Genomic DNA, 16218 nt, shown 5'->3' with positions numbered 1-16218 from the left:
TGTGATTCTGTGAAGAGCCTGAAAAAGACAAACGAGTAAGGGTCTTACTTGTAAAATCATGGAGCTGTGGCAGTGAATCCAAAATAATACCAACCAAAGGGAGGTATAAAGCTGCAATTTTAATCTTCACCTCTTTTTTGGAGCAACGTGGGTCTAGGTCATGGGAACTCAGCAGGCTAAGGATAGCACTGACAGCTTTTTTTTGTACCTTGCTAATCCTGTTAACACAAAAAATAGCCATGAGCTCCATTAATGAATTATGCAGAAATTATTTTTAGATCAAAGATTTAAGAAACAAGGAGAAGGTAGAAGGAACAAATTAATACCTCAATATTTACTATAGAATAACATCCACTCTGAGCAGAGAGACATGTTCCCTGCAAAAGATAGCTGTCTTACGAGGCCAAGTCAGTTCAGAGCACCCAAGTATTTCAAAGCATTTCATAAAAATTCAAAATGGCAAAGAGAGATGCTTAAAGATAAGCACCAGATCCTGAAGAAAGTTAATCTAAACTCTTAAGCTTAGACAAATGCAGTTCTGTTTTAGAGAGGAAAGCAACTGACATCTTAAGCTGTGATCTGTCTGCTTATTTAGCCAACAATGCTGCAGCAAATAGTACTTTCGCACTCACTGCGATCAACATACCACAGATAAAGCAGTGACTGTTTTATTGCTGTGTTACAAAGTGACTCATTTAAAGATGGTGAAGACCATTCTTTTGTTTCCCTTTCTCCACAATCATTTTTCTTCATAATGACTGATTTGTTAATATTTGTGAGAATGTCTGTAGTGGGTATCTAAACATCCACTACATTTTTATATGAACCTTTAGGAAGGTTCATGCAGTAGTGCTTCTTTATGGAGGGAGCACCAAATAAGCTTTGCAGGACTCACCCACTCTGTGCCAAAGACAGAAAATATTCTTTCTCATAACTCCAGCCAACATTGCCATGATACATTCAATGCATCCAGGGGATAAACAGGACTAACCTGTAGTTAAACTATGTCCTAGCCAGTAGTAATAGTGTAACAGCGTTCCATTCTAAAAGTTTCAGATTAGGATACTTACCCCTCACTGTCTGCATCCAGTGCTGCTGACAATTCTGTGAAGAGTAAGCCAGTCAAAAAGTGCTGCTGACGGTATTCTGATGAGAGGTCAAACATACCAGCAATTTTCTGGTCCTGGAAACTAGAGCAGGAGCTAGAGTTCTGCAGAAGTATATTAGAAGTAGTTAAAGGATGATCACTGAAATGAAACTTTCTTAAAAATGTTGTAGGACAGTCCATGTAGACAACAAAATATCCTACTAGAGAAGTACAGACATTAAAAGAAGTTTGGTCATTTTGGAGGAAAATACCTGGGAGTGAAATAAAAAAGCATCCATCTGCACAAATCAGAAACTCATTTGACATTTTTTGAGACATAAAATTCCTACGCTGTGTTTATCAGTTTGGGTAGGAGACAAAGTCAGAATTTTCTCCATGTTCAGGATTCTTCATGGCTCTTACTGTTGCAGAGCAGATGAAGGGGACTTTGGAAATCAGAAGCTCTGCACTCTTCAGCATCCACAATGTCTACCATGGAAGTAAGGTCAGGAAGGTTATGTGAACAGTGTTTCCTTTCACCCTGGAAATCCTTGACTGAGCTAGCTGGCAGCAGGCATAATTTAGAGCAGCCTTCAAACTGCTGTAACTTATGACTATGACTGATATATGGCCAGTCCAGGAATGGAAAGTTGCTGCTATATATGTGTTGTGAACTTTTTAGCTTCTCCAATCATAGGTGCCATAGGTCACCTAAAATGCTTTTATCCCCTGATCAGGTGAGCATAACTCTTAGACTCAACTCCACAGTGCAGCTACTGGGGTTTATGAGTCCAAAATTTGCTTTTAATTTATATTGTTCAATATTCTCCCCAGTATTTCTGTCAGTCACCTGGGAATAGTCCCAGAAAACAAACACATGGAGAAGCAGTATACCACATCATGGAAGATGTCTTCCAGCATACTGGATCAAATGAAACCCACATCTCTGAGAAGCCCCGTATTTTGGATCCACATAGCTCGACCTACTCCCATTTAAACCTCAAGCAGACAAGCACTGGATGTGATTTGTTTGTGTGGTATAAAACTAAGGTGAAGAACGTCCACTTAAAGTGAATTTGGCTACTCTCCAGGAATTCCAAAAGATTTATTCACAAAGCCCCATTTCTTACTGAAAATCTAACTGTAGTTACGTAGCATTCCTGCAGACAGGTCAGAATTATTGCAAGGATGGTCAGCTATTGTATTAAATCATGCAAGGTTCTCGGAAGCTTTATTTATTTGTGTAGGTTGCACTTCACAAGTTACTCCTAAAGGAGAAAAAGAGTTGATGCTGCTTGAAGGAAAGAATGATCAAATTGGTGCCTACCTAGCTCTGATTTGCTAGAACTAGTTGCAAGAGCTATGCTGATTTCCCCTACCTCCACAAGCAGTGGACCCCTATCCTAGCCCTTTGACATTCAGGATTAGCATTAAGCAAAACTCTGGGACTTTCATGCTTTGATTTCAAGACCAGGAGAAACTCCAAGAAAATGTTATTTACTATTATTGACCTGTCAGAACCCTTAAGGTATGAGATGTAGCATATTTGTAGCAATGACACTTGAAGAGGAAACCACAAATTTAAATTGCTCCATTACTCAGAGAAATCACTGGCAAAGTCATAGCATATTCTGTACTATGGGGTAGGGAGGAGTCCAAGAAAAGACCACTGCTATTTAACATGGAAAGAATGATAATCCTTCTCTGAACAACACTACAGCTCAACAGAAACATTTTCAATGATATTGAAAATTACAGTGGTTTAGTCACTAACTCACATAGTGCTAGCACCTTCATCCACCTGGAGAACAGGAACTTCAGCTAGAAGGCAAATGCACTGAAAGTTTGCTGTGCACTGCCACATGCACAATTTTCCATAATGTCTCCAGACACTGATATTGAAATACATATTTGTGGTTGTGTGTGTGTGGAATATAGGTGTGCCTGGAAATAAGCTCTGTAGCTTCAGAGTCATGTTCTTTTTAGACCTTGTATGTCTACCTTAACAGTCATTCCCTACTTACATGTTTCTAGAATTATGCTGAAGAATTACCACAAATATATGTCCCATACTAAGTTTTAACTTGCGTAGGTCAAATTTTGCAGTAGCACTCCTTAGTCTTTACTCTTTTGCCCCTTTTCTTACAAGAAGGAAGTTGTTCTTCCTGATCCAGTGGTGGCTGAGTAATTCTAACCTAAGCAGAGTAATACAGAGCAACAGAAATCTTTCCCTACATTCATTGTTCAGGTGAAGTCCACATACCATTGCCTGATGGATGCCTACCTGGGAGGACAAAGAGGGGGAGGGGGATGCTGGAGCAGAGGCTGAGGTCATGAAGAAGAGGTTCAGATTGAGGTAGTGCTCATGGCTGCAGAGAATTCTCAGGAATTCCAGCCTCATAGAAATCAGGGTGGAGAGTGAATTCAGCTTGTTTGAGAGCTAGAAAAACAAACCAAAAAATGTGCCTCGTGACTGGTGTTTGCTATTTAAATTACCATGCAGTAAAATATCCTCCTTCCTGAAACAGAATCAGCCAATTTAACAGAAGTAGCCAAATAGCCCAGCATGCATTAAAATGCTCAATGTTTCCCTGTACCTAACCACTGTTTCCATCCATTAGGTAGTGTTTGTTTGGAATGGTGGGTGATGTTTTTTTTTCCCTTCTGGCTGACTTCCCAACTTCCCAAGAGACTGTCATTTATTTTTTCCCTCCCAGAAGAAAAACACATAATACTTTTTCCCTTTTACATAACAACAAGATTAAAATCAAACAACACTTTGCTGAGTATGTGGCAAATTCATCAAAAGGCCAGCTAGTCAGCACACAGCACCAGTGGTCTTGTGATGCCCCTTCAAAATAATACTGATATTAGTCGGGTTTTGCACATACTATACAAAACTGGGCTGGCAGACACCTTGAATTCTCCCATCTCCTATTAGCTGACAGCTTTGCCTTGTTTTGGCAGAAAATCTGCAGCAGGTATATTGATTCACAAGAAAGAAGGAAAACCTTCCAACTCAAATATAACAAATAATTTCATACTATTACCCTGAAAACATAATTTATTTTTAATTTTTTTTTGGAGGTTTTTTGTCCTGGTTTCAGCTAGGATAAACCACAACACTTGTAAAGCAAGAAGACAGAGGTGGATGATTTTGGTTGAACCTCCCAAATCTAAAAATTGTCTATAACAGCAATGTTTTAGTGAGAGACCAAAGCTGCTCTATATACTCTGCAGGCCTTGAGGATCACAAGGGCTGCTACTAAGGGATGTAACAAAGAAAGGGAAGAAAAGTAGCCCATGGATGCCCTGCAGCAGTGTAAAGTATGGCATTTCTAAAATAATCCTAACTTCCACTCTTTTGTTTTGTTTTGTTTTGTTTCCTGCAGACCACAAATCAAGAGGTTTAAACTCTCTGTATATGCAGTAGGAATAGGAAAATTACCTTACCCTTTAACACAACTCACAGGATCCTGATGGATAAATGAATCAAACAGAACAGAACACAAGACTGGCAATAAGTCAAGCACAATCCCAATCACGCATGATGCATACCTGATTACAATAATGTTTGATGAGATTAAACACAAATCCTCGGTCCATTAAAGAAAGAAGATCATACAGGAAAAATGCCAAGCTGATATTAATTTTTTCTGCTTGTTCACTTTCCTTTGAAAAAATAAGGGAGTGGGGAAAGAGAAGGGGAAAGACAGTTATGATTTATAAATGTCATGTCACCTTCATATAAATGTCACCTTCAAAGGTGGAAGACTTTTTAGAATCACTGAAAAATACTGTAGGGGACAGCTCCCAGAAACATGTCATGGAATAGACTGGACAAATTGTTTCACTTCCCTAGTTTACATGATCTTGTTAGAATTATGCAGAATCACTCCTGTAAATGATTTCAACTGTTTCTGCTTTCAGAGAAAAATTGGAATAGGAAGAATGACCAAGTTTATCTTTGCAAACCTTTGGGCTGACAACACTGAAATGGAAATTGAAACCAATTCTGAACTACCTAACAGCTCAAAAATTGTATATGCCTCTCCTCTCCTCTCCTCGCCTCTCCTCTCCTTGCCTCGCCTCGCCTCGCCTCTCCTCGCCTCTCCTCGCCTCTCCTCGCCTTGCCTCTCCTCGCCTCTCCTCGCCACAAAAAATGTTTAGGTATTAAACATATTGTTTTAAAATATTATTAATAAAAATATTCTCTGGATATACTGATGGAATGCCAAGTACTTTGTTTAGAAATTTCATGTTTAAAGCTGATCAGAAAAACATTATCTCTAAGATAAACCTGTGGGTTCTAACACTTGGCAACTAAACTCCTTTATATTTACAATTGGCCTGATTACCACAGGCACACAAAGAACTCCACGTACACTCTAAAACAAGGGTACAATTATTCCAAACATATCAGTTTAAATTATAATAGCTCAGTAGCATATGTTGTTCACCAAGAAGAATTTGTGGAGGTGCCCAAGGGGTCTGCCCGCGCTTAATGCTCATAGCCCTCAGGTGGGTTAACTGAAGACTGACAGGAGATGACTGCAAAAAATGTTACTGCTACTGTTATCTCTGACTAGTGAGAGCAGGTGTGCAGCACCTCAGGGTGCTTATGACTTAATTTTTCATTTTTCAACCTTTCTGTTGCTTTTCAGGAACATATATATATATATATTTTATGATATGAATTTACACTGCAAAATATTTTTCAACTGTGCTGAAAAAATAGTTTCCCACCAGCTTACAGGGTATTCTAAACCTCAGTTGAATCTAACATGACCAACCATGTATCGAAACATACAGATTATAACTTCATGGGTTTAAAAAGCAGACAAGTATCAGCTCCTGCTGTTCTGTACAACTAATCATCAACCTTAATTCTACAAACACTGCAGTAAGATTTTTACACATAATTAGGCTCTGTATACTCAATCAAAATTGAATTGATTTAACAGTCCATAAAAACTCGTGTATTTCTCATGAAAAAGCCATAAAATACTAATATATTGGCAAAACTTACAGTTCTATTAAAACATTTTAATGTAGCAATTTTTTATCACACAACATAATAAATAAAAATCACGGATGCCTTAAGTGAACATTTCCATGAAATGCTTTCCCTGCACGTGGCCATCACAGTAGCACACCAAAGGATGGAGTGGAACAAAGGCTGATAACTTCAGAAACAACATTTTGGTGGACAGTGATGATCAACTATGCCATTCCCTCTCCTCAATTGTCTGGTTGTGGTCCTTCACTAGTTTCAGCCGCTTGACAGCACAGCTGGGCACAGGTGGAGAACTGGACTGAGGACCCAAGCTGGTTGAGCAGTAATTGACCAGGTCAGCTTTCCAGCCTGGTTTGCCCTGTGGCAGAACGTACTGCCCTGCCAGCATAGTGATTTGGCAGCTCTGGGGCATGAAAATAAACCAGCTGCAACAACAGAGTGAATGAAAGTACCCACTGGGTATCTGTGGCCTTCACTTTATGTAGTGGCCAGTGGGGAGTGGCATCAGTGATGCCAGTTAACAGTATTGATGTTAAAATACAAATTGCATTTCATGATCCCTTTAGCTTTAATAATCTGTTACATTAATGGAACGTTAAAATATACCGGGAGAAAGACTTACATGGGTTTTACATTTATTTCTTGTCTTTGAGTTTCATGTGACCAATGCATCGTCAGAGATATTTGGGGTTATATCACTCATGGCTAGGTTTTGCAGACCTCAGGAGGTACATTGCATTCATGTTACAACCAGGGAAGTCAAACATAGAAAGAAGCGCTATGCAGTAGGATTGAGGGTAATGGGAAAGGGGAATAAAAGAAAAAAGCCACACACAGGCTGAACAACCAAACATAAAGCAACACTGCTACTGAAAGGGGGAGTCCAACCTTTCCTGTCTTCAGGAAAAGGGATTCCCTCCCACACCAAGACTACAGCCTCAGTTTTGGTCTAATTCTTGTGACACTCTTGAAGGTAAAATAGGATTAAATACAGCTTAGTGTAATGTAACATGACCAGCCATGATGCTTATTTCATGCATTTACCTTCTGTGGTTTGACTAAAAGTGCAGCAATCTCTGAAGTAACCACACTAACTATGGTGGTAATATCATCTTTGAAACGGTCAGAGAACCGGCTTCTTCGAGGGTTGTCCTGTTTCTCTATATTGTGAACATACTGAGCCATGCTTTTTATCTGCAAAGAAAAAAAAAAAAGGAAACAGAGGTATAATGGAGATATAACTACTGCTTTAAGTTAGTCCATGAGAGTAAGATTCATAAGATTCTTTACTTATTTCACCCTGAATGTAGCCACCGTCATCTTCTCAGAGTGACTTGACGAATCCTACCTTTATTGGCAATGACAACAGAGAGCCTACGGCTTGACCGTAGATGGTCACTCATTCTTGCTCATGATCACTTGGCTGGCTGCTCTTAGCACTGAGGCTGGGATGACCCTCACCGGTCCCCTGCCCCTGAAGCTCTGAAATTCTGCTGTTTGTACCTTCTGGCCCTCATGATGACACTTTTGGAGTTAATTCCCACTCCTTGACCTGCTGTTGTGTTGTTTATATGCTTTCAGTGGAAACCAGTATGTCAAAAAAATTTCCAGTGGCCTCTGTCACCTCAGGGCTCTGTAAAACAGAGTTTGGGAAGCCTTGCCACTTCACCTATGTTATTAACAAAGTGTAAGAAATGGGAGCAATTATTCACAGAAAAGGAAGAAAGGGCTCAGTTTGACAAGTCTTTCAGACTTCTGTAGCTGTAGACCACTGTGCATGTAGTTCATGTGAGATTTTGGTGTTACAGGATGTCAATTTGAATGGGAGTGAATATGGAGAATTCTTCACATGTACTTCTATTATCTGGAATTTTACAGATAACATCACAGATAATGTCACAGTGGGATTGAATAACTGAAGACATTGTGGTCCAACTAAAGCTGTGACTGCTGTACATGCTACGTTTCACCATCAACTTGATATAAAACACCACTGATATATCTTACCAGGAGTTCAAAGAAGAACCAGGCGTACTTGAAGACAGTCTCTCTCACCATACCCGTGCTGACCACCATCTGCAGTGCCAGCTCCTCATGAAAGTGCTAGATAATAAACACAAAGTGTTGGTCAATGGCTTTTCATCCAACTCTTCCTTCAGTGTCAACCAACCCCCAACACTCACACCTTCAACATCCCTCATACTGGAGTCAGTAGCTGGTTGGGGACATGTGGACATCCCCGTAGGATGAGAAGGTTGATTTTACTAAAATGCCACATAAGTAATGATGGCAGCAATCAGGCTTTTGGATCCATTTTTCTGTGGATCCAGAACCTTGGATAACCAAATTGGAAAATGACTTTGGTCCATCTTCAGCCTGTTGGCTGTGTGCCTGGCAGTGAGCAGCCACATCCTCTGCTCTCACCTGAGTGTTGCTATTTAGTCCATTTGTTTTTCCTGAGAGAAGGCAGAAGTAAGATTAACTCTGTGGTGGGAGAGACAGACACAGAAACAACCACAGCAGACCCTTCATCAAGTTTTTGGTTGGACACCACTCTCTTTGCAGTGAGATCCAAACATAAGACTCATAGTCCCAATGATCTCAACTTTTAGGAAGCTCAGATCTGGACTAAGCATTTATTGCAGTGTCTATTGTCTGTTTCTGACACACAAAAAAATAAAGCTAAAGAAATTCCTAAGGCTATTACATTCAATAGAACACAATAATGCAGACAAGATTCAGGATGGGTATGAACCTATGCTTTTTGACATAAATCAAAATGATAAACAGGAATAAGAAGGAACAAGTGTCTCTTAACCACAACACAATTTCTGGACTGCTCACTGTAGAGTTTTTCCCTAGCTTCTTCATCCAAAGCCACTCCTGCTGATTAATGCCAAACATGAGATGCAGCTCTGGAGGAATTAGCTATCTAATATGGTATCTTCTATGTTGCCAAAAAGCTATTTGGTGTTACATACTCAGGATGAGGAGGAATTTCTTGGTTCTAAAAGCCACAAAAAGGGGAGAAGTAAAACATTCCTTACAGAAGACTGAGGTGGCAAACGTGTCTGAATGCAATTTATGGTAACATGTAAAGGCAGGTATCCAAGGGGAAAAAGCAGTGAAAAAAGACAGAGGCCCTAGCACCTTGAGAAAGAGAGAAAAGGGAGGATCTGGGCAGGCTGCTACTTGTCTAAATCTGTCCCAGAAAAAGAATCTAAAGTCTCTGGAGCAGAGGCAAAAACGTTCGGGCAATATTTACCCACAGATTCAGTATTCCACCACAGACTCCCTGTTCAACAAAACTGGTTGTTATTTCGTTCTCCCTCTCCTCTCTCCATGTGTAGAAGTGCTTATTACCAGCACTGTCCCCAGAGACTCCAGGCTCTGTTAATTTGCCTACCTTTTTATTGGATGGTCTTGGATTTGCACAAACGCTTGGCATATCATTTGTTCCTTCAATGTAAAAAGACATCCGACTGGAGCTGTGATCCACAGGCTGAAGAGAATGGCCAGAAGAAATATATACATAATAAGTTAGTGCATAGAACATGCTAATTACCAGAAAATAAATCAGCAGTGGTGTTTTCTTGTCAGGTAAATACAGATGTTCACCTGAACATCTTTTCTGCTTCTTTCTCTCCCACCAGTCCTCCTCCCCCGGGGAGGCCAAAGACCACCTGCATTTGGCAGACACAGGAGTGTGAAAATACCAACACTGACATCATGTGCCCAACGTCAGCACTGCAGCTGTGCTTTGCAAGCTCTAAATGTCACCCTCGAAAGTCTTTTGAAAGGTCCTTCAAGTATATTCGGTAGTTCTACAACCTAAATAAACTCTCATTTGGGATTCTTCCTTCCACGAAAAGTAATGATAATGTAGACAGTGAAATGGCAGTAGTCACTCAAGCATTGCAAATTGCTACATTTATCAATGTGATGAAGCTGTAATATCAAATGTTTTAACTGTGTATTAATTTGGAAAAAATAAAAATATCCTGAAATCAGTTTTTGTTGTTTGTTTTTTTGTTTGTTTAGGACACAGTACCTTAGAATAAAATTTGTAAGGCTATTAAGTTGAAATCTACACTATTAAAAATTGCTCTGGATGTATGCATATACCCATAAAAACAAACCAAATAGATTAGCAAAGCCTATGCACCTTACTAGTGATGGTTTAGTTTGCTAAAGACAAGCCGTTGTTCACTTTAACTGGAGATGCACCTGATCATTCACTGGAAAAAAGACCTCAAAATGTTTCTGAAAATAACCTTCTTGAGAAGCACTATTTCACATACATAACACTCAAAGCAAAAGGAAGGGGCATATGGTTCCAAGATGCTGCAGAGCTCTGCCAGGGCTGTAGCTTGGAGCAGGCTCCCTGCACAGGGGTAAAATCCTGTAGCTGTGAGAGCCCAGGCTTCCTAGTTTCTGCTGAATGAGGAACTTTAGATTTTGTTTCCCCCAGAGAGATGAACACATCTGTCTTCAAAAAGCTCTGAGATGAGCAGAGGACACTGGAGATCAGCAAGCGCTTGGCGCCCATCAGGGAAGCAAAATCACGCTTCTTAGTTCATCCCTTCCTATCCTGTAATCTCTTGGTGGCATGTGTAGTTCTGGATGAGAAAGACAGATGAAGATTGTACTTCACTCTGTGTGTGAATTAAGCATTTGGAAAGACTCAGTTACAAAACCCACACAAGACATCTTCACTGTAGATGATATCAAATCATGGGGCTGTTGCTATATATATTGCCTAATTATTTTTTATTTAATGGGAAACTATTTACCACAAAACAGGTTTTGTGAATATAAAATAACAATAAAAAGAGTGAAGAGGAATCAGAATAAATTATCGGTGTATTTTAGGAAACCTATTTCCATCTCAAGGACTCTTTCACTGCTTTTAGAAAGTGAACCTGTTCCCACTGTAATCAACAGCAGTCTTTTTTCACACTGGCTTTCTGAAAGCTGGAGCATGTCTCCCTGAACACTCTAGGAAATAATGTGAACAGAACTTAAACATGAAGAATGGGAGAGTGAAGCACCTTGGAAAAGCTATACTTTCTGTGGGGTGGCTAAGCCTCAAACTTGGTCAGAGTTCTTAGCTCTTGCTCTACTTACTGATAGGAGACATCAAAATTTAACAAAGGGGATATAATATATGCACATGCCAAATCAGAAAAACAGCAGATGCTTCTGGTGCAAATCCAACTCTGGTTAGTATGTATACATATCACCAGAATGATATGTACAAGAAGCAAATCCAACTCTTAAAGAGCAAATCTAGATTCTCAGCCCAGGTTTAGGCCCATACACTTCTCCAGATACTTGACTTCCTTCTCTTACCTTGGATGACATGATGCTTTTGACCTCCTCATCAGTAGCAGCCTGTGTAACAGTAATGTCAGGATTGCTGCAGCTTATAACCCGGCTCTGCAGAAGTTTACTCCCCACAGCCACTGCAGAAGCACGCCCAAACGTGTAATAACGAGACTCCGACAGAACGGCACTGCCCCCTGCACCTGCTCAGGGGAAGACGTTTGAAATAAGACTGAAGGCCATATTTATTGAGATTCACTGAGATCTCTGCTCGGTGCTGCTATAGCATCAGCAGTATGAATAGTATAGAGTTCTCAAAAATCTCAACACCAACAGCTTTGTTAACAAATTAATTAGGCACTGAATAACAAGGAAAAGACATTTTGGGAGACTACAGGGTCTACGATAAGGTGACTGTGCGTGTGGTTGTGAAAGATTAAGAAGACTATCTGAGTAGCAGCACTACTGTAGTAGTTCTTTCTTCCCTCTATCACCTCTTTTTAATTTTCTATAGATCAAGACAAGATTCACGTGCCTGAACAGATAAAATTTAACATCATACTCAAAGTAGCCAAGAAGGCTGGTAGATTTGCCTGTAGGAATTTCACTAAACAATTACATAGTTTTCAGCTTCCCGGTGGATCTTATTTTTCCACGATAAAGATTTACTAATCTTTAGGCAAACTTAGAGGTTTTAGCCCATCCAAATGTCAGCCTAAATGTTCCTCAAGGGAGGTTTAAATGAGTATTTGAAAAAGACTTCCATATCTTTAGTTCCTACAGCACAGTGGGTTGGTGGTATGTCAGTCAATACATAGCAATTGATCATATGAATCCTATAGGTTTTAGGACAATGGACACCAACAGAATCACAGAATCAGTGAATGGTTAAGGTTAGAAAGGTCCTCTTGAGGTCATCTCGTCCAAACCCCTCCTCAAGCAGGTTACCAAGGTCCCTGTCCTGGTTTTTGAGTATCTACAAAGAGGAAGACTCCACAACCTTTCTGGGCAACCTATTCCATTGCTCCATCACTGGTACAGTACAGAAGCGTTTCCTGATGTTTAGATGGAACCTCTTGTATTCCAGATTGTGCCCTTTGCTTCTTGTCCTGGGCACAGCTGAAAAGAGCCTGACTCTGTTCTTTGTTGCACCCTCCATTGTTATTTAGAGAAATGGGTAAGAACCCCTAGACCCCCCTCTTCTTCAGGCTGAACAGTCCCAGGTCTTTCAGACTTTCTTCATGGAGTGATGCTACAGTTCACTGATCATCTTGGTGGCCCTCCATTCAACTTTTTCCACTATACCCATCTCTCTCTTGTACTGGGGAACCCAGAACTAGACACAGCACTCCATTGGTGGCCTCATCAGTACTGAATAAAAGGGAAATATTGTCTCCCTCAACCTGTTGGCCAATGTACAGGATTTTATTCTTTGATGACATGTTTAATGCAATGGAGAAATTAGCAAAGCTTGGGCTTGTGCCACTTAGCCGTAAGTTCATTTGCATGGAAAACAGTTAACTGATTTACAGGCCAGTAAGAAATTGGCACCTTAAGGCCATTTTAATTTTGGAGGAAATTTCTTTGAAGAAAACCTCAGTTTAGGACATGTCTTGCACTTCTGTCTCCATGGAGCTACATGTTGCATGTAGCCACAAAACCCTCTGACCCAGACTCTGGATTTTAAACAAAGGACAGTGAGAGAGAGATTATGGGAGGCAAATCTATGTTGCTCTCTGCAGCACTCAGATCCTGACCCTCTGAGAAAACTGATATATCTAAATGGTGCTGTGCTTGAAAGGTCTGGGTATAAGAAGTTCTGTTTTGCTATTTTATGGGTCAGTTTCCTATGTCTCAGAAGCAGCACACTAACTAGCATTTACCAAGAAAAAAGAATTCTTTTGCAACCATTGCATCAATATTACCTGGTTTGGCCACTTCTCTTTGAGGGTCTGGCAGTCGAAATACATAGTAGACATAAGATGCCAGAAGGCAGTTTCTCCCATGCTGGTCTTTGCTCAGATCTTTGCTGTTGTGGAGACTGTTCACTATTGCAACGACAGATTCAAAGGCAAATTGCGAGAAGTTGGCTGTGAAGCAAAAGGCAAGAATTAGTCTCAGCCCTGAAGGGTGTAACACAAATAGATCAGGGCATTTCAACTAATTCATACATGCTTTAATTCTGTCCTTAACAAATTCACAGCTACAGATAGCAGTTGTTATACCATGCCAGAATCAAAGTGTATATAGACCAATAACCCATCTTCAATAGACCTACTTCCTGCTTCTCCACCACTTAGTGCTACATAAAGGCAGACCCTAACTGTTAATTATCATTTCTAGCAGCCTTCAGGCATTTCCGATAAAATATCTACTTGAAAGGCACCAATACTCATTCTCCTCCAGCTGACAGGGAAATACAAGCTACCAGGCTCTTCCACAAATAATATAGTGAATGACAAGTACTGATTATCAAAATGAGATAGGAAATCAACCGCACCACTCTCTCCAAGTATGCTTTCCTTCCAGATATAACATAAGTAATGGGCAGCTGGCAGCTTCAGAACCATAAAATGCATGACTATATCATCTCTGTTTTTGTGTTCACTCCATTCTGTCTAAAAATATTTGGGCAGAGGAAGTGGTGCAATCAGCAGTGTCAGCTGTAGAATAAGTTATTTTGCCAGTGTTTCCCTTGCAAAGCAACTAACTCTAAACAAAATTAAACCGCAATCCTGCTTCTGACATGTCTCTCCAGGTGAGTAAACAATTACAATTAAAACTATGTCTAAAAGAGAGGCACCTCTAAGAGTCTTATGTGTGGGGAGAAGGACAGACAATCTAATCAATCCTGATTAAATTGCGTTGTGAAATTTTGTCTTGAGAAGTACTCAAGGTGGTCCTTCTGAAGTGGACTACCCAACTACTAAATCTGAGCCTGGATAATTAGCAAGCTTTTCCACATCCACATATTTAGTTTGCTTACACTGCCATTCCATGACCATGCATCAGTAAATACCTGTCTGGCCAGCTATGACCATGGGCTGTACAGCCAGCTGGAAAAGTTTATCTAGTACCAAATGTAAAAACAAAACAAGAGGTTCAAGGCGTGAAGAATTCAAACAGATAATGCTGAGCTTTAGTTCATGTTCCAGTGTAGCCTCTGTGATCTTCTGGTCCATCAGTCGAATGGGGAAGGTCACTTGACTTTCCAGAGAGTGGCATAGAGTGAAGAACTTCTCCAGGTGATTGTCCTGCAAATACCGTGCACTCACAGTTAACAAAGTTGATATAGGTCAGCCTGCTTCTACCTAAGCAGAGCCTGATATGGGAAGAAAAAATATTTTAACCCTTCTGACTTAAAGTGGTGATTAGCTCTAGAGACCAATTTCTAAGTTAACTGGCACAATGATTTCTTTGCTCCTTTTCATCTGGTTCAAATTCAGAATGTGGTCAGCTCAGATTAAAAGCAGAAAAGCTAACAGCTGCAGTAAAGTGATTGCTTCATTTCATGATAATGCTGTTCCTTCTCCCTGTCACATCCTAAGTTTATAGCTCCTCTGACACCTGCATCTAAGTCTCACTTCCAGCTATGTACAAGCTATGTGCCTTATGAGTAAGCCACACTTGTATGTAAAAAGTATGCTATAAAAGGGTAGCAGACCTGCTTCAGACACAGGATCTCTGGTTGTTTGGACGTAGCTATCAGAGTTAACCAGAATAAGAAAGAGAGTAGGAGACACAATAAAACACCAGAAACAAAGCAATCTGTTGAGCTTCAAATTCCAACAAAAATGGGAAAGCTCTGATTTTCTATCACACTTAAATGACCAGATTCCTAGAGTTCTCATTCAGCACTAAGCTTGGGTCCCTAGACCACATGGCATGGAAGGCTGAGCTGCCTAAAGCATTTTGGCAGTCCATCCTGTCCCTGAAGGAGGGGAGATGCCATGCTTCTCTGCAGATGTGGGTACACTGTCTGACCTAACTTCGCAGAACAGAAGACACACACAGAAGAAACTGGCACTGCACCCTGCCAGTGTCCTTCAAACACAGCCTCAGCAGATCTCTGCTGAGATGAGAGGACATCAGACTCCCTATCACTTGATGTGACTGGCTGTTGAGACTGCTCATTTGTTCACTCACTGAACCCATGGATTTCATTCACTGATAATATCAGGTTCTTTCCACAGCTACAAGGCAGTAGGAACATTTTAGTTGTTTTCAAACCTGTGGAGGCTTAAATGTCTCCAGTCTTCAATCAGCCTGTACATCTGAACTCTCTTTGAAATGAAACTACAACTTCATATTGCTTCTGATGCATTACCTGGGTGTGAACAGATGAAACAGCTTGCACTTCAATATTGAAAACACCCTTGTGTCCTTCAACCCACTTAATGGGCGGTGTCTGTGATGGAACTTTCTGTGATAGAAAAGAAATACGGGAATCATTGTCTTCCTTTCAATGATCAAACAGAAAGCCTGTTTACATGGGTCTGTAGGGTCTTCATGTGTTCACTTCACTTCAGATACCTAATTCAATGCCATACAGAGGACCCAAGTTAGGCATCTTCTTGCTGTTATAGACTATATGAATTAAAACTGATGCATTGAAAAGGGAAATGTGGAACTTATCAGCTGGATGCCTAGCATAGACAGTGTGAATGCACATCACCTTACGGGAATTTTTTAAGTTTAGAAGTTCACAGTTAACGCAATGCCAAAGGCACTCATTGGTGATGTCGTACCCATGGACAGTTTTTAAAGCCATGAACAGTTTCTAAACCTG

At 40.4% G+C, this 16218-nt stretch overlaps 1 protein-coding gene across 1 annotated transcript in view; it reads right to left on the bottom strand.

The window, feature by feature from the left end:
- The window catches only part of DOCK8 (dedicator of cytokinesis 8), a gene marked incomplete at its 5' end in the record, with an annotated part of 92617 nt that overhangs the window by 26080 nt on the left and 50319 nt on the right, over positions 1-16218 (bottom strand). The window contains 10 exons of the mRNA XM_084305083.1: positions 49-218; positions 1071-1210; positions 3372-3527; positions 4646-4759; positions 7149-7298; positions 8112-8207; positions 11457-11632; positions 13355-13519; positions 14449-14683; positions 15757-15852. Coding sequence (XP_084161209.1) covers positions 49-218; positions 1071-1210; positions 3372-3527; positions 4646-4759; positions 7149-7298; positions 8112-8207; positions 11457-11632; positions 13355-13519; positions 14449-14683; positions 15757-15852 — 1498 coding nt within the window. The remainder of the gene's footprint in view (positions 1-48; positions 219-1070; positions 1211-3371; positions 3528-4645; positions 4760-7148; positions 7299-8111; positions 8208-11456; positions 11633-13354; positions 13520-14448; positions 14684-15756; positions 15853-16218) is intronic.

The sequence above is a fragment of the Netta rufina genome (genome assembly GCF_964035555.1).
Source record: "Netta rufina genome assembly, chromosome: Z".
Taxonomy (NCBI): domain Eukaryota; kingdom Metazoa; phylum Chordata; class Aves; order Anseriformes; family Anatidae; genus Netta; species Netta rufina.
The sequence above is the reverse complement of the archived record's forward strand: the minus strand, read 5'-3'. Positions and strand labels throughout refer to the sequence as shown.